This window comes from Lampetra planeri, chromosome 39 (genome assembly GCF_965212315.1).
Source record: "Lampetra planeri chromosome 39, kcLamPlan1.2.h2, whole genome shotgun sequence".
NCBI lineage: Eukaryota > Metazoa > Chordata > Hyperoartia > Petromyzontiformes > Petromyzontidae > Lampetra > Lampetra planeri.
In genome coordinates this window covers 192,563-215,484 of record NC_136145.1, presented here as the reverse complement: position 1 = coordinate 215,484, position 22,922 = coordinate 192,563, and the positions used below count along the sequence as shown (strand labels likewise).

At 59.1% G+C, this 22,922-nt stretch overlaps 1 protein-coding gene across 6 annotated transcripts; it reads right to left on the bottom strand.

Moving 5' to 3' along the window:
- Positions 1-767: 767 nt before the first annotated feature.
- Positions 768-22,187, bottom strand: ATOSB (atos homolog B). Of its 6 annotated transcripts, none has more exons than XM_078612437.1 (9): positions 21,858-22,187; positions 12,735-12,836; positions 8,315-8,428; positions 6,938-8,014; positions 5,564-5,640; positions 4,442-4,550; positions 3,726-3,953; positions 3,074-3,333; positions 768-2,659 (listed from the first exon to the last, which is right to left on the bottom strand). In XM_078612437.1, exons 4-9 carry the CDS (start codon positions 7,934-7,936, stop codon positions 2,509-2,511), a joined length of 1,824 nt encoding a protein of 607 aa, XP_078468563.1. In that variant the 5' UTR covers positions 7,937-8,014; positions 8,315-8,428; positions 12,735-12,836; positions 21,858-22,187; the 3' UTR covers positions 768-2,508. The 6 variants fall into 6 exon arrangements, with proteins under 6 accessions (XP_078468563.1, XP_078468564.1, XP_078468562.1 ...); XM_078612438.1 differs by lacking the exon at positions 21,858-22,187 and adding an exon at positions 19,588-19,991; XM_078612436.1 differs by lacking the exon at positions 21,858-22,187 and adding an exon at positions 19,606-19,991.
- Between the last annotated feature and the right edge of the window lie 735 nt (positions 22,188-22,922).

Here is a 22,922-nt window from a genome sequence, read left to right as displayed (position 1 = left end):
CCCACCACGCGCTCCTCACCGAGCTGACACGTCACAGGAGAATGACGTGGCAGGTCACCGTGCCCTCTTATCACTTGACCGAACACGCCACAAGATAGTTGATGTGACCGGTCACTGTGCCCTCCACTCACCTGACCAGGCACGTCACAAGAGAATGATGTGGCAGATCACCGTGGCAGATTCACCATCACGGAGGTGACACGTCACACAGGAGATTGTTGTGACAACTCCACCGTTAACCTCCCCTCCATCCACCGTGCGGCCACATCACAAATGCAATGGGGTGGCAGTGCACCGCTGTCTTCCCACGGTGGCGTGGGGTGTCCAAGGCGACGCAGCCCCCCGCATCTCAAAAGGCCGTAACTCACGCCCGGTCCTTCGAAGCTGGAGTCATACCTGGGCTCACAGCCGGCGTGGCAGCACACTGCTTGTGCAGCCTGGCAGCACACTGCCAACACTCGTGCCTCACGGCCTGAGTTTGATTCTCAACACGAGCGTCTCTCTGTTCGGAGACCTATGTTCTCCCCCTGTTCTGCACGAATGGGTTTTCTCCGGATTTCTCGAGTTTCCACTCATCGCCAAAGCACACACACGCACAATATATCGGGGTATGGGCCAATCATCCCAATGCTTCACTATACCTCTGCAAATCACTCGATTGGGATTGCACACAGCAGCAACACCGGCCCTTGCTGCGAAAACTTGGCAGGACCCTCCTGAGAGACCTTCTGAGGCTTTCCCCAGGACACCAGCCGGGGGCAGCCCTAGAATTTCAAGCTTTTTTAATCAGTGCCCCCCTACATTAACATCTTCAACAAAAACCGTAAACACATTCAATATATATATATATTTTCTCTGGTAGACATGAATAGAACACCAATCTGTCGAGTTCACGGGGAGATGTGCCACCGCTGTTGGGAGTCACAAGTGGGGAAGGCATCACGAGCGGTTCGCGGCGTCGCGTAGTAGAGTGGAAGAAGCCGGACGCGAGACATTTTGCGCGACATCCCGAACCAAAATAATAAAGTGTCGAGAGGCTCGGCTCGAAGCCACGCTCAGCCCGGATGACGGGTGGACGCAGTCCGCCGCAGATGGCAAACCCTGCAAAAGTGCCACTCTGCCCCCGGTGCCAACGCACCGTGCACGATGCTCACCACCTCCCTTCCGCACATCTATGAGCCAGTGTTGTAAATTCCACATTATCATGGCAAGGGCTCATTTGTCCCTTCCACAATTGACCGCTGTTAACGTACCACGTAATGATACTCATTTTAACAGCCCCAGGGCTGATTAAGTGCTCAAGTCGAAACCCGACCCATTTTTTTAAAAGCTCACACGACCGCAAGTTCTCCGCATGCACTCTGACCGGCACACCACCGGGCGGGCGTGTGGCGTGTGTGCGTGCGCACATACGTGTGCGCGTACGTGTGTCATGCACGCAAGTATCCACGCCGGTCCCATACAAACAGAAGCGGCCGTCATCCTCTTCTGTATGGCGATGTCACTCGTGGCAAAAAAACATCCGCGTTTGTGAGATGCAGTTGCACGCGGTCTCTCCTGGGCTCCAGGTGATCTGTGCCAAGTGCCCAATGGGCTGTACCAGGCACTCCGTGCCACATGTCCCACAACGTCTGATCTTTGCCTGGGTTCCCAGGTGGTTGTGTTGCAATCCACGTGCCGGCCGCTGCCTGCCGAGCACCAGGTAACCACATGCTACTCTCTGTGTGCCGGTGCTCTTTGTGCCATACTCTGAAGCTCCACGTGCCACTGCTCCACGTGCGAGTGCTCCACGTGCCAATGCTCCAAGCTCCACGTGCCAGTGCTCCGTCCGTGCCGGGTGTTCCGAACGGTTCGCGTTGGGCGCTCCGATCCGGACGATCTCGTGGCTCGACGCGTGCCGGAGTGGGGTTCGATTGTGACCCCCGTCTATCTGTTGACCCCCCCCCCCCCCTCCACTGGTCATTGTTCCGTTCCCATGCCTGCAATCATCCCGAGAGGTTGCCCTCGAGTCTCGAGTGACCTCATTAGTCAACCGCGATCATTCCACTGCTGGATGACGGCCTCCCCCAGTCTTGTGCATTAATATCGGCACGTAACATCGAGTACGGTTCTAAGAACCCTTGCACAGACACCCTAACCGAACCCTATATAGTATTCTAACCCCGAAGGTTGGGGGAGGGGGGGTAATTATTCCGTGGGGAAGTCCTATTGCTGCAACGGTATTTGTACAATTCTGACGCTGGGGTCAAAATTCTACGGGGGGGGGGGGGGGGGGTCAAACCACCCCCTTGCGCCGGCGCATGGAGCATACGAGACCCCCCCCCCCACCCCGTGCCCCCTTGTGGTAGTTCAAGCCGCCCCTCCCTCCACGCCAGGTCGGGTAATTCTTCTCTTGCTGGGCTGCAATGCCGCTCCGAGTTGGCCCGTTAGTCGTGTACCTTCATCGACCCCCGGGAATTCTACCAACGATCTCGAGCCCCACGGGTCGGGAGGGGGGGGGTGCTGCCGTCAGTGCCGTGGAGAGAACCGTGGGGCGTGGGGGGCCTCGGTGAACGACTTGAGCTCCACGGAGCCCGAGTCGGCGTCCAGCGACTTGCGCGAGAACAGCAGGCGCACGTCCGAGTGCAGGAACAGCTTCCCCGAGCGCGAGCTCAGGAACCTGATGGGGTGGGGGTGGTTGGTCATGGGGTCACGTGCGGAATAACGTGGCACAGACATGCGTAGAGCCAGGATCCCCACCACTACCACCACTACCAAAACAACTTAAAGACAAAGATCCCCTGTATAGCCTTAAGAGACTGCTGGGGCAAGTGCTGTTAGCGAGCACCTGTGAAGGTTGGCATGGCACACGAGGGGGTGGGTGGCCGACACCTCGCCCGGCTGCCTTTGTCTCCCCAGGGGCGATGTTTACGCACCAGCTACTTCTTTGAGGCTGATTCGACCAAGGGGAGGCCCAGGGCCGGTTCAGATATTGGTCACCGGGTCGCCGGGTTCATAGTGCAGCGCTCTAACCGCTATACCACAGCTCCCCACACCACTACCGCCACTACACACCTCCCTCATCTCCACTCACCTGAGGTGTATAAGGTAATGCAGGGCTCTGTGCGCGGTGCTACTGCTACTGCTGCTGCTGGTTGCGGTGGTGGTGGTGGGGAGGGGGTCGTGCGCCGCGGGGGCCGAGGTGGTGGCGGCCGCCCCCCCCGGCGGGCGCCGGCCCACGGGCACAGAGAAGGTGCGCTGGCGCAGGAAGGTGTGGTGCTCGGGTGGCATGTCGCGCAGGTCGTAGATCACCACGAACATCTTCACCACCGAGCCGCTCGGGTTAAATAGGGTCTGCCGGGGGAAAGGGGGCAGGGGGGGTCAGGGGTGAGGATGGTGAGCAGAGGGAAGGGGTGATGGGGGGGGGTGAGAACAGAGCACGTTATGAGACTTGCGCTCCACTCCGGTCATGCAGTGCAGTGCTGGTTGTGCAGCAGCAGTGGTAGTGCAACGCACTGCTGGCAGTGCGGTGCTGCTAGTGCAGTGATGTACGTATGCACGCCGAACTTCCAACACAAAAAGCCGTCCTAGAGTAATGAGCACTGACGGTGCAGCGCTGGGAGCGCGGTCCTGGTCGCACAGGTCCGCCAGTGCCACTCTGCCACTGCACCGCGCTGACCCACGGCCGTGCGAGCGCACTGCTCGTCGTGCACCAATCCCGTGCCGCCGGTGGCGTCGGCGCTCACCATCTGGATGGTGCCGGCGCGCGGCACCTGGTACCCGCGCACGCCCAGCGGGCGCAGGTCGACGACGCCCAGGTACGGCGAGGGCGCCGCGTCCTCCGCCACGGAGAAGAAGGAGGCGAGCACGGGCAGCGACGCGTGCCTCGGGCAGAACGAGCCGCTGGCGCCCAGCTCCACCGTGAAGCCGTCCACGACGCCCGCCGGGGGCAGGCGGCCCTGCAGCGCCGACTCCTGCGCGGCGAGCGGCGCGTGTGCATGCGTGCGGTAAGGGGAGCCGCGGCGCGGTGGTTAGCGCGCCGCACTTCGAACCCGGCGACCCGAGTTCGATTCCTGCTCACGGCCACCAACACCGGTGACGATTGCCCGAGCCGGTCCTGCGCCACCCCTAGGTCGACTCATCCTTAAGCGAGTACCTGGTGCGGTTTTTATACATCGCCATTGGGGCGTGGTACTGGACGGCCACCGTCTCTCGTTGGCCGTGCCGGCCTTTACAGGTACTCGGTAACAGCACTTGCCCTAACAGTCTGTTGGGGCTATATGGGGGATCTTTATGTGCGTGCGTGCGTGAGATGGATGGTGGCAGTGGCGGCCGTTGGATTTCCCGTGCGAGCATTTCGAGGCGTCTCGGAAGATCCGATCGTGGCTACATGCGGTGTTCGCACCAACGGAACGGATGCTTCCCCCCCCCCCCGTCTCCTCCTCCCCCCCCAACTTCTCACCTCGAAGCTGCCCAGAAGGCCGAGGCGGTGGGGGGCGCGGGGTTTGGGCAGGGGCAGCGGCGTGGGCGACTCCCTGCCGCCGCCGTCGGCACGGGCCACTCCTCGCCACCTGGACAGCCACACAGGAAGTGAGACTCGCACTTGGCTTGGCTCCCTGTGTTCTAGGGAGAGTGGAGACGTTTCCGCACTTGGGGATTGTGCTTATGACCAGCTCCAGTTTGGCAGCAGAGGTCTCACTCCATATCAGTCAGGCGACATTATCTTTTCATGGGCTGTGTAACGCTGTGTGGAAGCTACCTGGTCTAGCACGCCATAATAAGCTCTTCTCAGACACAGTAATGCCCTGCCTTCTTTAGGCTTGCAAAACGTGCAGCCCTTTAAATAAACATTTGCGCTGGTTTGGAACATTCAGGCTGACCTGCCTATGATCCATCCTGGGTTTAACCAGAATGGATTGTGTGAGCTCACAGATCCTTGAAAGATCTGGACACATTCTTATCAGTGAGCTCCTCCAGCAGCCAAGGCTAAGTTGGCTGGGTCATGTAGCCTGCATGTTCAGCCACTGCATGCCCAAGCAGCTTCTGTTTGGCTGGATAGAGGAGACTAAACGAGCACAGTATGGGCTTGAGAAGAAATGGACTGATACGGTATGGGAGGATGTGGAGCTGAGTGGACTTGACAATGACTGGTACCAGCGGTGTCAAGATGAGCCTCTTTGGAGGAGGCTCGAGAAAGACGCTACTGGTCAGGTGGAGGCGGTCGCCCTCCAGCAAGAGCGGAGGGCGGAGGAGCGATGCGCACAAGCGGAGTGCCAGGCGGCTAAAACGCAGCGAGTTAGCACAGTGGTGACCACATGTGGTGCATCTGCCCTTTGTCTCAGTAGGTCAACCCTTGGCACCTGGGTCTGTTCCTTGACGTCCTACCGGCGAGACTTTGACTTTGACACACGTGGCCTCAAGGTGCACACAGTCTGGCACAATGCTGTGCTGATCACACCGGCGCTAGTGGCGAAAGGCGGTTCTTATTGTTGTTATACGTGCGTATACCTGCGTATGTGCATCTGTGTGTGCGTACGTGCGTGCGTCTATGCGTATCTGTGCGTGCGAGTGTGTCGCCACTCACGTGCCAAACAGCCCCATGGTTCGGAGCACCGCGGCCGGGCGATCGGGGCATTCGGGAAAACACTTTCGCGCAGGAACCTAGCGGCAAACGGAAAACACGCACACGCATGCCGGACACACAAACACACACACGCACGCCGACACACAAACACATACACGCACGCCAGACACACAAACACGCACACGCACGCCAGACACACAAACACTCACACGCACGCCAGACACACAAACACGCACGCCAGACACACAAACACGCACACGTTTACATACACGGAGCGACAGAGGCAATTAGAGAGACGGCTTCCACGTGAAGCCAGGCAGCCTGTGCGGCCATCTGAGATCTGTCCGCCCCCTGAACCCTCAGCCTGTGCGGCGCTCACGGACAGCCGAGCAGTCACGCGGGGCTGGGCATCGAGTCGCCGATTTGCGGCCAATGAGGAGGCGGCGCCGGTAGTTAACCGGGCGGTGGCGAGGGCTGATGGATCACGCGTCGACGAGATGCCATGCCCAGGCCTGCCAGGAGAAGGCGCTACAGGAAGCGAGGACTCCACCAGTTCCGTCTGTACGGGATAGAGCAGTCCGTGGCCATTACGCGATCTATGGATGTATCGCAAAAGATTTTTCGTAGACCTCAGGACAGATCAAACACTCTCAGCACATAATAGCAGCGTGTAGAGTGCTGGGTCGTGATTGGCTTAGGGCAGATGGGCAGTACTGTAGGCTCGGCCCCTTCCTCCGGTTATGCGTAGAGGGACACACGTGGAAAGACACGCTTAGGACACGCACAGAGGGACACGTGACTGGCATCCCAGAGTAACGTGGTGCATTGAGAAGTGAGGACGTGTGCACACACAGCTCGGATATTTGAATAATAATCTAGAGCCATTGGTAATCATAGCGTAACAAAGACAAAGATCCCCCGTATAGCCTTAACAGTGTAACACACATTCGCACACACACATCCAGCTTCTATGGCGTAAATAGACTTGTTAAAGCTGCTAAGATGGTAACAATGAGCGACATTTGATAACCGTATTTTATAGCAAGTAGAACAGAGGGCGCTGTTAGGGAGCAGGGAAGGAGGCGTGCTGCGTCCGCTGGCATTCGAGCCGAGTGAACCATGGCACATTGTCGGCCTTGTGCCGTACACGTGGTAAAGCCTGAGTTGGGCCAAGTGATGCTCGGTGTTGCGTGCCACATGGTTGGTTATATATGGTTGGTTAAGTTTGAATGCTTAGTTCATACAGAAGCTGCTAATGCAAAGTACAGTTACTATCAGCAATAGTAATGCTGCTTAAAGCTAAGCGTTAACGTGAGCATCCCACGAACGAAGCACAATTAATTCATTAATTGACAGCGACGTTATTAGCGTCACCTGCACGTCGCTGTGCTGCGCCAGGGCGTTGGCGCTGGGTGGTGGCGGCGTTGGCAACCGGTGGTGCCACGAGGCGAGGCCCGGCAGCCAGGGCGGAACGCTCCGCTTGGTCGGGGGCGATCGGCAGCCCGGGCCGCCGTCCCCCGCTGGCTCCTCGTCCCCCGGCGCCATGAGCAGCTTGCGCTTCGCTGCCGCCGCTTTGGCGAGCACCTGCTGGGGGTTTGTTCGGGCCGGGGCCCCCTCGGGGGTTGCCCCCCCTCGCCGGGCCCAGCTCTCGGGCGTCACGTCACCCTCGGCGCCGGCGCCGCTCGGCGACACGGAACGGAGGCGCTTGGGGCACCGCGGCGCCGGCTCCGGCGTCCTCCTGGGCCCCCGCGCCACGTCGGCAGGCGGCGCTGGAGCGGGGGTGGCCGTCGGCACGGCGCCGGCGTCGGGCCTCTGCGTCCCGCGCCCGCGGTTCGCGCCGGCGGGAGGGTCCGGGCCGCGCAGGGCAAGATGCTCCGCGATGTTGGCGACGATCCGTCTCCGGTGGACGGACGGGCCCAACGCGGCGCCGTTTTCGCACGCCCCGTGGCCCGGCGGCGCCCGCCGGCCCGGCGCGGGCCCCGCCACGCCGTCGCTAGGGCCCCTGTCGTCACTCCCGTGGGCGCTCGGTGCCGGCGGCGAGCGGGGCCCCGGGTCGGCCCGGCACCGGCCCGGTCGGCCCTCCGCGCCGCGCGGGCCCTCGCGGGCGGCAGCGGCGCCGGAGCACACGTAGGTGAGCAGCAGCTTGCCCACGATGGCCTTGCCCTGCGGGGGGGTGCGCTCGGAGTGCGGAGGGGGCGGTGCGCCGTAGAGCGCCGGCGGCCGGAGATCCTCGTCGCGCGGCGACGAGGACGGCCGCGGCGGCGGTGGCGCCTCTGGCGCCGCCATCACGCCCCCCGCCGGACGGTCCGGGTGGCGCGCCCCCTCCTCGCGATCCCGGCTCGCGGGGGGCAGCTCCGAAATGTTGAACCTCATGGCTGAAGCGCCGGCGAGGAGGGGGGGCTCACGCCGTAGAGGTCGAGGTGTCCGGCGGGGCCATGGTCCGGGCGAGGCCTGCGCGGTCACGCGGGGATGTCGCACGGGGACACTCGGAGTCGCTCGCGCCGCTCGGCAGAATGCGAGGAACGCAAGCGGTAGGCAGACGACACGCCGCCGATCGGCCACGCCGCTTCCCGTTACGTTGAATCGCAGAAACCCGTGGACTCGCACAGAGGCCCGCAGACTCGCGCAGGGACTCACGGACTCGCGCACGGTCCAGGAGACCGTCAGAGATTCAAAGACTCGCTAGAGGCCCGCAGGCTGGCACGCCAGTTTCCTCTCGGCCAACACGGCCGACCGGTGGCTGGGCCTCACCTGCTGGGGCCCTGCACAGCGGGCCACGCGCCATCACCACCGTCACCACCGTCACCACTGCCGTCACTCCAGGGGGGGCGCTCGCCGCATCGGCCCCCTCTTCCTCCCCTCCTCCTGAAGGACAAGATAAAAGCGGAGTCCGTCACTGCCATGTCCCCCTCGCGATTCAATATTTTTCACCATACCTCTCCATCTCCACCCACCCTGGTCCCCTGGCGTCACACACACAGTCCCCTCTCTACCCACCCTGGCGTCACATACACAGTCCCCTCTCCACCCACCCTGGCGTCACACACACAGTCCCCTCTCCACCCACCCTGGTCTCCTGGCGTCACACACACAGTCCCCTCTCCACCCACCCTGGTGTCACACACACAGTCTCCACTCCACCCACCCTGGTCGCCTGGCATCACACACACAGTCCCCTCTCCACCCACCCTGGCATCACACACAGTCCTCTCCACCTACCCTGGCGTCACACACACAGTCCCCTCTCCACCCACCCTGGCATCACATATACACAGTCCCCTCTCCACCCACCCTGGTCGCCTGGCATCACACACACAGTCCCTCTCCACCCACCTTGGCGTCACACACACAGTCCCCTCTCCACCCACCCTGGTCCCCTGGCGTCACACACACAGTCCCTCTCCACCCACCCTGGCGTCACACACACAGACCCCTCTCCACCCACCCTGGTCCCCTGGCGTCACACACACAGTCCCTCTCCACCCACCCTGGCGTCACACACACAGTCCCCTCTCCACCCACCCTGGCGTCACACACACAGTCCCCTCTCCACCCACCCTGGTCCCCTGGCGTCACACACACAGTCCCTCTCCACCCACCCTGGCGTCACACACACAGACCCCTCTCCACCCACCCTGGTCCCCTGGCGTCACACACACAGTCCCTCTCCACCCACCCTGGCGTCACACACACAGTCCCCTCTCCACCCACCCTGGTCGCCTGGCATCACACACATGGACCCCTCTCCACCCACCCTGGCGTCACACACACAGTCCCCTCTCCACCCACCCTGGTCGCCTGGCATCAGACACACGGACCCCTCTCCACCCACCCTGGCGTCACACACACAGTCCCTTCTCCACCCACCCTGGCGTCACACACAGACCCCTCTCCACCCACCCTGGCGTCACACACACAGTCCCCTCTCCACCCACCCTGGTCCCCTGGCATCACACACACAGACCCCTCTCCACCCACCCTGGTATCACACACACAGACCCCTCTCCACCCACCCTGGTCCCCTGGCGTCACACACACAGACCCCTCTCCACCCACCCTGGTCCCCTGGCGTCACACACACAGTCCCTCTCCACCCACCCTGGCGTCACACACACAGTCCCTCTCCACCCACCCTGGCATCACACACACAGTCCCCTCTCCACCCACCCTGGTCCCCTGGCGTCACACACACAGACCCCTCTCCACCCACCCTGGCGTCACACACACAGTCCCTTCTCCACCCACCCTGGTCCCCTGGTCTCAACACCGAGACTACTCCCTGGTGCCGTGGCAAGTACTCAATGCGTGCGACACTCTGATCACATCGCGCATGCTGGCCCACAGCATCGCTGCCCTCGCTGCCCCGAGTGTTGATCATTCCGTTCCGGAATCCACCGCATTGTCCCCCCCGGCCCCTCCCCCATGCGCGAATCACGATTTTTGTCAGCGTGCATCATCGAACCGCATTCTTGCAATGCCGAACGTCGCTTCCGTAACACCGCCACACTCCGCAGTCCCCGTCACCGGGCGAAACAAACTCACCGTGATCATTCCTGAAGCTCAGCAGATGTGCTCCACTAACTCGCCCACCCACTCACTCACCCACTCGCCATGCGGACAACCCGGTCCACCATCCACTCGTTCACCCACTCACTCGTTCACCGACTGTCACTGGTATTGACTGTGAGCACCCACGTGTCCCGTAGAGTGCGTGTGTATTGGGTACGCGTGGATCGATGATCGATACGTCGTTTAAAGTCGGGGTTCTACAGCGTACCCAGCTGCGTGCAACGGGTCCCACGTGACACTGCAGCCACTGGGGGTGCTACCATTCACCGCTTTGCTTGAAGCGGTATCAGCAGCATCAGTGGCAGCAGCAGTAACAGCTACTACACCACCACCTCCACACCACACCCACTACAACACCACCACCTCCACACCCACTACTACACCACCACCTCCACACCACACCCACTACTACACCACCACCTCCACACCACACCCACTACTACACCACCACCATCACCTCCACACCCACTACTACACCACCACCACTACTACACCACCACCATCCCCACTACTACACCACCACCACCCCCACTACTACACCACCACCTCTACCCCCACTACTACACCACCACCTCCACACCCACTACTACACCACCACCTCCACACCCACTACTACACCACCACCTCCACACCCACTACTACACCACCAACTCCACACCCACTACTATACCACCACCTCCACACCCACTACTACACCACCACCTCCACACCACACTCACTACTACACCACCACCACCTCCACACCCACTACCACACCATCACCTCCATACCCACTACTACACCACCACCACCACCCCCACTACTACACCACCACCTCCACACCCACTACTACACCACCACCATCACCTCCACACCCACTACTACACCACCACCTCCACACCCACTACTACACCACCACCATCACCTCCACACCCACTACTACACCACCACCTCCACACCCACTACTACACCACCACCATCACCTCCACACCCACTACTACACCACCACCTCCACACCCACTACTACACCACCACCATCACCTCCACACCCACTACTCCACCACCTCCACACCCACTACTACACCACCAACTCCACACCCACTACTATACCACCACCTCCACACCCACTACTACACCACCACCTCCACACCCACTACTACACCACCACCTCCACACCCACTACTACACCACCACCTCCACACCCACTACTACACCACCAACTCCACACCCACTACTATACCACCACCTCCACACCCACTACTACACCACCACCTCCACACCACACCCACTACTACACCACCACCACCTCCACACCCACTACCACACCATCACCTCCATACCCACTACTACACCACCACCACCACCCCCACTACTACACCACCACCTCCACACCCACTACTACACCACCAACTCCACACCCACTACTATACCACCACCTCCACACCCACTACTACACCACCACCTCCACACCACACCCACTACTACACCACCACCACCTCCACACCCACTACCACACCATCACCTCCATACCCACTACTACACCACCACCACCACCCCCACTACTACACCACCACCTCCACACCCACTACTACACCACCACCATCACCTCCACACCCACTACTACACCACCACCTCCACACCCACTACTACACCACCACCATCACCTCCACACCCACTACTACACCACCACCTCCACACCCACTACTCCACCACCACCACCATCCTCCCCACTACTACACCACCACCTCCACACCCACTACTACACCACCACCATCACCTCCACACCCACTACTACACCACCACCTCCACACCCACTACTCCACCACCACCACCATCCTCCCCACTACTACACCACCACCACCCCCACTACTACACCACCACCACCCCCACTACTACACCACCACCACCCCCACTACTACACCACCACCTCCACACCACTACTACACCACCACCTCCACACCCACTACTCCACCACCACCACCATCCTCCCCACTACTACACCACCACCACCCCCACTACTACACCACCACCTCCACACTACTACTACACCACCACCTCCACCCCCACTACTACACCACCACCACCCCCACTACTACACCACCACCTGCACACCCACTACTACACCACCACCACCATCTCCACTACTACAGCACCACCACCTCCACCTCCACTACTACACCACCACCCCCACTACTACACCACCACCTGCACACCACCATTACTACACCACCACCTGCACACCCACTACTACACCACCACCACTACTACACTACCACCACCCCCAGTGGCAGCTGCCTCTGGGTCTCAGAGCGTCACGTGCCGGTGTTCGTTACCCAACACAGTTGGACGTGAGGCAAACCGGTTTTTACCGGTTTATTCACGCGGTTACCGGTAACGCAATCGTGTTTTTGTTTAAACCGCCCTACCGCTTGGCGCACTGTAACCCACAGCAACCGGTAACCGCATGGAGAAATACGACCGGTTACCGGTTTGACGCACTCAAGGAAATGAGCGAGCGTGGGAGCGAGCAGACACGGGGGGGTGGGGGGGGTCTCCGGCTCCGGTGTCGAACCGTGACCCCGCCGGCTCGGGGGGAGGGGGGCGGGGGGGACTCCGCCGTTACCTCTCCTCTCTGCCTTGGGGAGGAGCGGCGCGCGGGCTGAGCACGCGGCGTCAAATGCCGGCTCGGTGGTGGCTCCTGTTGGAGCGGCGAGACTGGGAACAGCTGATCACGTACGGAGGGGGGAGGGGGCGGTGGGGGGAGAGAGGGGGGAGAGAGGGGGGAGAGAGGAGGGGAGGGAGGGGGCAGGGGGGAAAGGGGTGGCGCAAGACAGTGTCAGACGGAGAATGACAGAGACGTGTGTGTGGAGTGACATCGCTGGGTGTCACCAGGCCCTACAGGACAGGGTGTGTGGGTGCCCACCAAAGGGGAAGGTCGGGTGAGGCCATGGCACTCTGGTTGACCCGGGAGGACACGTGACCGGTTAAGTGGACAGAGGGGCCCCCAGAGGGGGCTAGGGGGGTCACGTGATTGGGGCCCAGGTCCTTCCCGAGGGTGCTAGAAGGTGGGCGTGGCCAAGGGCGGAGCCGGCCACGCCCACAGAGAATATCGGCCGGGTCCCGAGAGGCACCGCCGGGGTTGTTGTTCATCCCGGGAAAGAAACCCTTCGTCTGCGATCTCCGTTCTACGAGTCTTCCAGCACGTGGACCCGGGCAGATGCTGTTGGTCCCGGGTCCGTAGTAACAGTTACGTGGTAACTAGTGTAGTAACTAGTGTAGTAACTAGTGTAGTTAGCCGGGTGGTCACCACCCGAGGTTGTTATTCTGTTAAGGGGAAGTAACCCCGTGTGTTGGAACTAAATAAATGCGCTGCCTCCAAAGTCGACGTCTATGCAGTGATATCCAGCGATGTCACTACATATGTATGTTGAACTGATTTCGCACCGTACATAACCAACCGTGATAATCGGGAGGTACGGGGATCGGGGAGAGATGGGGACACTGGGCGTAGTTCAACGAGAGACGCACCCGCGGGCAGAGACCGACAGAGCCCAGCGACTTGTCAGGCGACGCTCAACACCAGGTGATGGGGGGGGGGGTCGTTCTAGGGGCGCTTGCGACAACCGAGGGACACTGGGAGCCGCAGGGAATTCCATCTCCCGATGCAACTCAGCTCATCACGGCGACAGCAGCAGCAGTGCTGACACGCATTGGGGAACAGCAGCAGCAGAGCAACAGCAGTAAGGCAGCAGCAGCACAGCAGCAGCACAGATACAGCAGCAGCACAGAAACACAGCAGTAACACGGCAGCAGCACACAGGAACACAGCAGTAACATGGCAGCAACAACCGCCATTCACCACTAAGTGGCGGTGACGTCACCACGACGCTTGTGCCAGGCTATGTGCACCTTGAGGCCACGTGAAGTGTCGAATGCCCGCTGGCAAGAGAGGTCACGGGGCAGACCCAGCAGGTGCCACGGGTCGACTGACTGAGATGACCGAGATGACTGGCTGATGCACCACTTGTGCCCCCTACTGTGCCAACTTGCTGTGCTTTAGCCACCCGGCGCTCCGCTCGTTGTTGTGAGCGTCGCTCCTCTGCCCTCCGTTGTTGTTGCAGGGCGACTGCCTCCAACTGTCCAGCAGCGTCTTTCACGATCCTCCTCCACAGAGGCCGATTTTGACACTGCTGGTACCAGTCATCGGCAAGTCCACTCAGCTCCACATCCTCCTGTACCACATCACTTAATCTCTTCTCTAGCCCGTGCCGCGCCCGTTTAGCCCCCTCTATCCGGCCGAACAAAAGCTGGGCATGCGGGCTACATGACCCAGCCAACGCAGCTTTGCCTGCTGGAGGAGCTCACCGATGGGACTTTGCCCAGATCTTTCAAGGATTTGTGAGGTACTCACACAATCCAGCCTGGTTAAACCCAGGATGGATTGTAGGCAGGCCAGCCAAAATGCTCCATTAGGGGGGTCCACGTTTCGCAAGCGTAGAGAAGGGAGGGAATGACCGTGGCTGAGAAGACTTGAAGCTTCGTGCGGAGCGACAGTTCAGGTAGCTTCCACATAGCGTTACGCAACCGATGAAAAGATAATGCCGCTCGACTGATTCTGAGTGAGACCTCTGCTGTCAAACCGGAGCCAGTCATGAGCACACTGCCCAGGTATGGGGAACTCTGCACTCTCTCCACAACTGCCCCATCACCGATTGGAGTTGTGGGGGTGGAGTGCCCGATGGTACAAAATACCCAGGCAGGTGCTTAGTTTTGGTGGGGCTGATGGTAAGGACCCACCTCTTAGTGGCACGCTCCAGTTTCAGCAGCAGCGCCTCCAACTCCTCCTCTGAGTGAGCGGCAATTACCAAATCGGCATACATAATGTGGTTGACCAATAGGGAGCCATCCCTTGACCGCAAGCGGGCATCAATCAGCCTCCCATTGTATCTGTACCAGATGGAAAATCCTCTGGTACAGCCATCAAAGGCTTCATGAACTACGTGGTCCAAAAAGATGTTAAATAATGTGGGAGCCAGAGGACATCCCTGTCGCACCCCAAGGTGAACAGGGAATGGCTCCGACTCCCGGCCACGTAGTTTTAACCGGGCCCGCTCACCATCATCAAGGTCCTTAATGATCGTGAGCAGAGGATCAGGGACTCCGAAAGCACGAACCCAGAGCCCAGGCCTACTGATGGTATCATAGGCCTTGACCAGGTCAATAAAGCAGAGATGTAGGTTTTGTTGGAATTCCCTACAACTCTGCTGCAGCAAACGGACAGAAAATATGGCATCTGTGCAGGACCACCCTTTTTTGAAACCACATTGAGGCTCCGCAAGCCTCTCCTCAGCGTGCCTAGCAAGGCGATGTTGAATAATCCTTGCCAGGACCTTTCCCGGCACACTGAGGAGTGAGATGCCCCTGTCGTTGTTACAGTCTGTGCGGTCCCCCTTTTTAAAGAGGGGGACCACCAGGGCATCCTTCGAATCCTGCGGAACCCGTCCAGTGGTCCAGACTGTTGTTATGATGTCATGTAGGGCAGTCTGTGTACAAACGCCACCCTCTTGGGAGATCATCTCTGCCCGGTGCCTTTCCTGGTCTCAGACTCTGGATCGCCTTTAGTACTTCCTCAACAGATGGCACCTCAGCCAGCCACTCACAGGGGGCGACTTCTTCTTCCAACATGGCAGCACACACAGTAACACACACTGGAACACGGCAGTAACACGGCAGCACACACAGCAGAAACACAGCAGCAATACAGATACACAACAGCAGCAGCAGCATAGTAGTGGCAGTGATTGCAGAGCGAGGGGAGGAGGATGCGTGGGGCGCTCTCTCTTCATACGGCCACTTTAGAAGCAGAGGGGGGTGGTGGGAACTTTGTGCTCCCTGGCTCCCCCAATACGACTCCGGGTGAATCAATGAGCAGGGGCCTTGCGCCAAGGCGAAGCAGGGGCACAGCCAGGAGGCACGGCAGGGAGGGGCGGGTGCAGGGGGGTTGGCGGTGTCAGCGCTGCACTGGGATTGTGACAATACAGCACAACGCAGCACAACACCGTGTACACATACCATAGCAATGGAACAGCGTGAATTGATGATCACCATAGCAACATAGACAGCAATAGCACACGCCGCAGGGAAATGCTACGGCAAAAATGGACGCTGTAGGGCATGTGTGTCCCGATTGGCTGTGCATAGGCATTCTGGGTCGCAATTTGATTTAAGAATCGGATCTTGGTTCATCTCATCAGCTCTGTCCCGTCCGCTCTCTCTCGTCCGTCCGGTCCCCTCAGTGTCATCCGCTCCATCCCCTCCATCCTGTCCGCGGTGCAGTCCCCGTCCGCTGTCCCGTCCGCTCTGTCCCGTCCGCTCTGTCCCATCCACTCCATTCCCTCCGTCCCGTCTGATGCATCTCGTCCACTCCGTCTCGTCCACTCAGTTACGATCGTATGTACGTTGAATTTATTTTTCACCGTAAGTAGCCAACCGTGCTAATCGGAGGTGCGGTCGGCCAGTAACAAACAACCCTATTGAAGGTTAATACATTGAGGGCGTCAAGTGATTGGTGACAAGATGCCAAGCAGGTGCTTAGTTTTGGTGGGGCTGATGGTGAGGCCCCACCTCTAAGCGGCATGCTCCAAGTTCAGCAGGAGAGCCTCCAACTCCTTCTCAGAGTGAGCAGTAATTACCAGATCATCAATATGCAAAACATGGTTGACCAATAGGGAGCCGTCCCTAGACCGCACCCGGGAATCGATCAGTCTCCCACTATGTCTATACCAGATGGAAATTCCTCCAGTATAGCCATGGAAAACTTCTCAAACTTGCTTAGTCAAAAAAGATGTAAAAAAAATTGGGAACCAGAGGTCATCTCTGTTGCACCCCAAGGTGAACAAGGAATGGCTCTGACTCCCGGCCACGTAGCTTTACCCTGGCCTGCTCACCATCACGAAGGTCCGTAATGATTGTGAGCAGAGAGTCAGGCACTCTGAAAGCACGAAGAACAACCCAGATCCCTGGCCTATTGATGGTATCTCCGCATCTCCGATTAGCACGACTGGCTATGTACCGTGCCTTGACCATGTCAACACCTCTATCACAGAAACTTTGAACGATTTAGACCACAGGCTACCAATTAAATACATAGTACGCTACAAAGTCATCATTATCATCCGATTAACATACAGCAATACACAACCAAGCTCATGTACCTTACATCATATATTAAACTATTTCTTATTTTACCAGGTAAGGGCCACTGAGCTATGTAGCTCTTTTTTAGAAGCGACCTGGCCACAAATGATAGGTCAACGAAGTGGCTTATCACGTGGACATTTATAGCAGCAAAATACTCTAAATGTGGGGGAATCTGAGGAAAATCCACGCGACCACGGAGAGATCATGCAAACTCCAAATACACAGCAGGCGTCAGGGTCGAGCGCACGACCTCCTGCATACCTGGCAAGGGAGTTAACACATCGCCACCGCAGCGCGCTGCAAATCAATCAAAGCAATGTATCACTTCGCTCCACATCCACCCACTCCTCCAACCACCAGCACACAAACCACGTGGTTGGACAGATCTTTGCCATTGGCAGCAGCGCGCCTCTGCAAGAACCTCCTGGAAGGAGTCCGCACATTCGACTCCACAAAAACAACAAAGATCCCCCGTATAGCCTTAGCCAGAGGTGTGGACTCGAGTCATGTGACTTGGACTCGAGTCAGACTCGAGTCATGAATTTGATGACTTGCGACTCGACTTGGACTTGCATAACAATGACTTTGTCCCACCTATGAGATGTGGACTCGAGTCATGTGACTTGGACTCGAGTCAGACTCGAGTCATGAATTTGATGACTTGCGACTCGACTTGGACTTGCATAACAATGACTTTGTCCCACCTCTGGCCTTAGCAGACTGCCGGGGCAAGTGCCACATTCACATTCACAACTTAACTGCACCGCGCTTTGCACTTGAATACAGCTAACTCACAGCCAGAACTTTTTTTTAATATTTTAAACAACCGTAAATAGTTCGTAAATATCGATTTCTTTTATGATCGTTTTAGAATCGTCCACGTGATGTTGGGTTTTAATGAGATGATGGCGCTTTGAGTGGCTGATTTGTGCCAGAAATGCGCCACGTGTGTCAACAAAATTAAACTTGACTCAACCACCGATCCACTCACCCACCCACTTGCAGTATATCATTATCTGTGTTTATGTTGAGTATTAATGAGATGATGGCGCTTTGAGTGGCGGATTTGTCCCAGAAATGCGCCACGTGTTACCAAAAATAACATTCACTCGATGTGGCTTCGATGACTTCATCAACACTCAGGCAGCACGGGAGTGGAAACGAGCGCATGTGCACACACACACGGCACACACACGCGCACACACACACGCACGGCACACACGGCACACACACACGCACGCGCACACACACACACACGCATACACACACACGCACGCACACACACGCGCACACACGCACACACACGGCACACACACACGCACACACACGGCACACACACACGGCACACACACACACGCGCGTGTACTGCCCCTGGCGTCCTGGCGTACGCACCACAAACGGCGCAGTACTCAGGACACCCCGCAGCACACAGCAGGCAGCACACCCCCCACAACACACATCGCAGAAGATGCAACAGACGCACTGTGCACCTCACAGTACACAGTGGTAGTACACACACAGTAGTGACAGTACACACACAGTAGTGACAGTACACACACTGTAGTGACAGTACACACACTGTAGTGACAGTACACACTAGTGACAGTACACACACTAGTGACAGTACACACACTGTAGTGACAGTACACACACTGTAGTGACAGTACACACACTGCAGTGACAGTACACACAGTACTCACACAGTAGTGACAGTACACACAGTAGTGACAGTACACACAGTAGGACAGTATACGCACAGTAGTGACAGTACACACAGTAGTGACAGTACACACTGTAGTGACAGTACACACACTGTAGTGACAGTACACACACAGTAGTGACAGTACACACTGTAGTGACAGTACACACACAGTAGTGACAGTACACACAGTAGTGACAGTATGTACAGTACACACAGTGGTGACAGTACACACACAGTGGTGACAGCACACACAGTGGTGACAGCACACACTGTAGTAACAGTACACACACAGTAGTGACAGTATGTACAGTACACACAGGACAGTACACACAGTGGTGGCAGCGTGTACAGTACACACCGTACTGTCAGTATGTACAGTAGAGACACAAGAGCGACAGTACACACAGTGGTGGCAGCGTGTACAGTACAGACAGTACTGTCACTATGTACAGTACACATACCGGAGCGACAGTACACACTGTGCTGTCAGTATGTACAGTACACACAGGACAGTACACACAGTCGTGGCAGCGTGTACAGTACACACCGTACTGTCACTATGTACAGTACACACCGGAGCGACAGTACGCACCGAGTCGTGCGCCGGTCCGCGTCTCTCTCTCTGCTCGCCACCGAACTCCAACCCCTCCCAGCCGGGCGCGAGGACACCGCGTACCCGACAAGAAGGGGCCCCGAGGGGCACTCGGCCTCTATCGGCCACAAAAGACGCGACGGGCAATTAACAATTACACGCACTCCCAAAACTGCTTCTCGGCGCATGCTAATAACGACTTCGAGTGTCAAGTCGCCGAGCGAAGCTCACGTAACTCGCCAGATATGCCTTGGAATGTCCTCAAAAAACGCTGCCGGATGAGTATCACGCGTAAATGCCAACGCATAGAGACTTCAACCATATCTGGTCATCGCACCCAAAAGCTTTCTGCACAACGAGTGCCAGAAAGCCACTCGAATTTTCGTCGTCCAAAACAATAACATTTTGGACCCCCCCCCCTCTCTCTCCCCCTCTCCCCCCCCCCAAACAAAAGGCGACGACCATCGAAGCGAACAGAGAAAAAAAAATCACCGTAAAAATCGCTTCGTTGTCAACTCGGCTCGCCGTACGTCGCGACCCCCCCTACGACCCCCCGTGCGGGTCCCCCCACCCCCCCCTGCGCGTGCTCGCGAGGTAACAGCTGTTTCCGGGGCCGGGCACGTGGAGCCGCGGCAGCAGCAGCAGCAGCCCACAAGCGTCGCTCGCTCCACGCTATCGTTGCTTGATTTGAGCAACTTTTCTCTCTCTCTCGACGGTTTCCAAGGCGACAGAATTTGTTTGCCATGGCGGGGGGGACTGAGTTGCTAGAAAACTCCAGCAGCGACTTTCTGAGACGAGGGCGGAATTCTGCGGGAGTTTCAGGAGCGATTGATCGCGGTTCGTGTCCGCCGCGCTGTGCCTGGTGATCGCGGTGCAGCTGCATGTGGTGAGCTGTGTCGGGGGGACGGGCGGAGACTGGAGCTGTGGTGTGAGGATCCCGAGTTTCCACTGTAGGGGTTGCGACTCGGTGAATGCGTCTCGCGAGGTGACCGGGGGCCTGGCAACTCTCCCGGGGCTGTCGAGGCAGGGGCAGGCGTGAGAATCACTGTCGCGGTGCCGTTGGCATATCGACGCCCCCCCCCCCTGCCGATGAGACATTCCCGAACACTCGGTACAGCAACATCGTCATCAACGGGCCACGCTCAATCCACTGCTGGATGAAGGCGCCACCCCTCTCCCCTTCCCCCATAAGCTGCTGCTGCTGCTGCCGCCTCTCACGATTCCGCGACGTCATAACAGCCGGGAGCGCAAGAGCGGATCGTGTCGCTCCGTCTCCAACGGCGAACGTCCGACAGGCCACCACCGGTCCCCGTCCAGCCACGGCCGTGCGAGCCCCCCCTAGGCCCCCCCCCTAGGGCCCCCCCTAGGGCCAAGCCTAGGGCCCCCCCTAGGGACCCCCCCCCCCTCTTTGCTCTTCGCTTGTGGCATCATGTGCAGGCTGGCAAGCCCCCGTCTAATCCTCCGATCCACAGCGGAATTTTTGTCCCTTTTTTTCTCACTGCCCCCGCTCGGGGAAAATGTCCTCCCGGTACCACCACCACCAGCAGCACCACCAGCACCACCAGCAGCAGCACCAGCAGCACCACCAGCAGCAGCACCACCACCAGCAGCAGCACCAGCACCACCAGCACGACCAGCAGCACCACCAGCACCACTAGCACCACCACCAGCACCACCACCAGCACCACCAACACCACCACCAGCACCACCACGAGCAGCACCACTAGCACCACCAGCACCACCACCACCACCAGCACCACTAGCAACACTAGCACTACCACCAGCACCACCAGCAGCACTACCACCAGCAGCACCACCACCACCACCAGCACCACCACCAGCACCACCAGCACCACCACCAGCACCACCACCATCAGCACCACCACCACCAGCACCACCACCAGCACCACCACCAGCACCACCAGCAGCACCACCACCAGCACCACCACCACCACCAGCACCACCACCACCAGCACCACCACCAGCACCACCAGCACCACCACCAGCACCACCACCATCAGCACCACCAGCACCACCACCACCAGCACCACCACCAGCACCACCACCAGCACCACCACCACCACCAGCACCACCACCACCAGCACCACCACCAGCACCACCACCAGCACCACCACCAGCACCACTACCACCAGCCGCGTCTCACGCCGGGAACCGGGCACCCTCACGCGAGTCCCGTGCGCCCCACGGTGCGCGAGGAGGCAGTGAGAGGGGGGGGGGGCGCTGCCGCTTACCAACAACGACGACGGCTTGGCTCTTGCGATGTCTCCTGGCGAATATTCACGTCTTGACCGCAGCGGCAGCAGCAGCCGCTGTGCTGCTGCTGCTGCCGTGTCGCAGCGGGCCGACTGCCAGACGGCGGCTGCCTTGCAACGCGCAGACTCGCTGGTGTATCGCCAGCGCTGGGAGTCGAGCCCGCGTGCCGCTGGCTGTGTGGCCCTGCGCAGCGAGAGAGGCGACTTGCACTGCGCTTCTCGCCTCCACGGTAGCAGTGGAGCGATGATGGAGGCGAGCGGCAGGGGAACAATCTGGGCCCGTCAGCCGAGCGGCGCTCTCCTCCTCCCTGTGACGCGCGGCTACGTCCATTACCCTCCCCCCATTCCTCACCTCACCCCCCCCCAACCCTCCCATCCCTCAACTCACTCCCCCCACTTCACTCCCCCCATCCCTCCCATCCCTCACCTCACTCCCCCATCCCTCACTCCGCTCCCCCATCCCTCACTCCACTCCCCTCACTTCACTCCCCCCCATCCCTCCCATCCCTCTCCTCACTCCCCCCATCCCTCACTTCACTCCCCTCACTTCACTCCCCCATCCCTCACTCCACTCCCCTCACTTCACTCCCCCCCATCCCTCCCATCCCTCTCCTCACTCCCCCCATCCCTCCCATCCCTCACTCCCACATTTCTCACTTCACTCCCCCATCCCTCACTCCACTCCTCCATCCCTCACTCCACTCCCCCATCCCTCACTTCACTTAGGGGTAGGGGTGGTGCTCGTGGCAGGCTAGCTGGTTAGGGGTAGGGGTAGTGCTCGTGGCAGGCTAGCTGGTTAGGGGTAGGGGTAGTGCTCGTGGCAGGCTAGCTGGTTAGGGGTAGGGGTAGTGCTCGTGGCAGGCTAGCTGGTTAGGGGTAGGGGTGGTGCTCGTGGCAGGCTAGCTGCATAGGGGTAGGGGTAGTGCTCGTGGCAGGCTAGCTGGTTAGGGGTAGGGGTGGTGCTCGTGGCAGGCTAGCTGCATAGGGGTAGGGGTAGTGCTCGTGGCAGGCTAGCTGGTTAGGGGGTAGGGGTGGTGCTCGTGG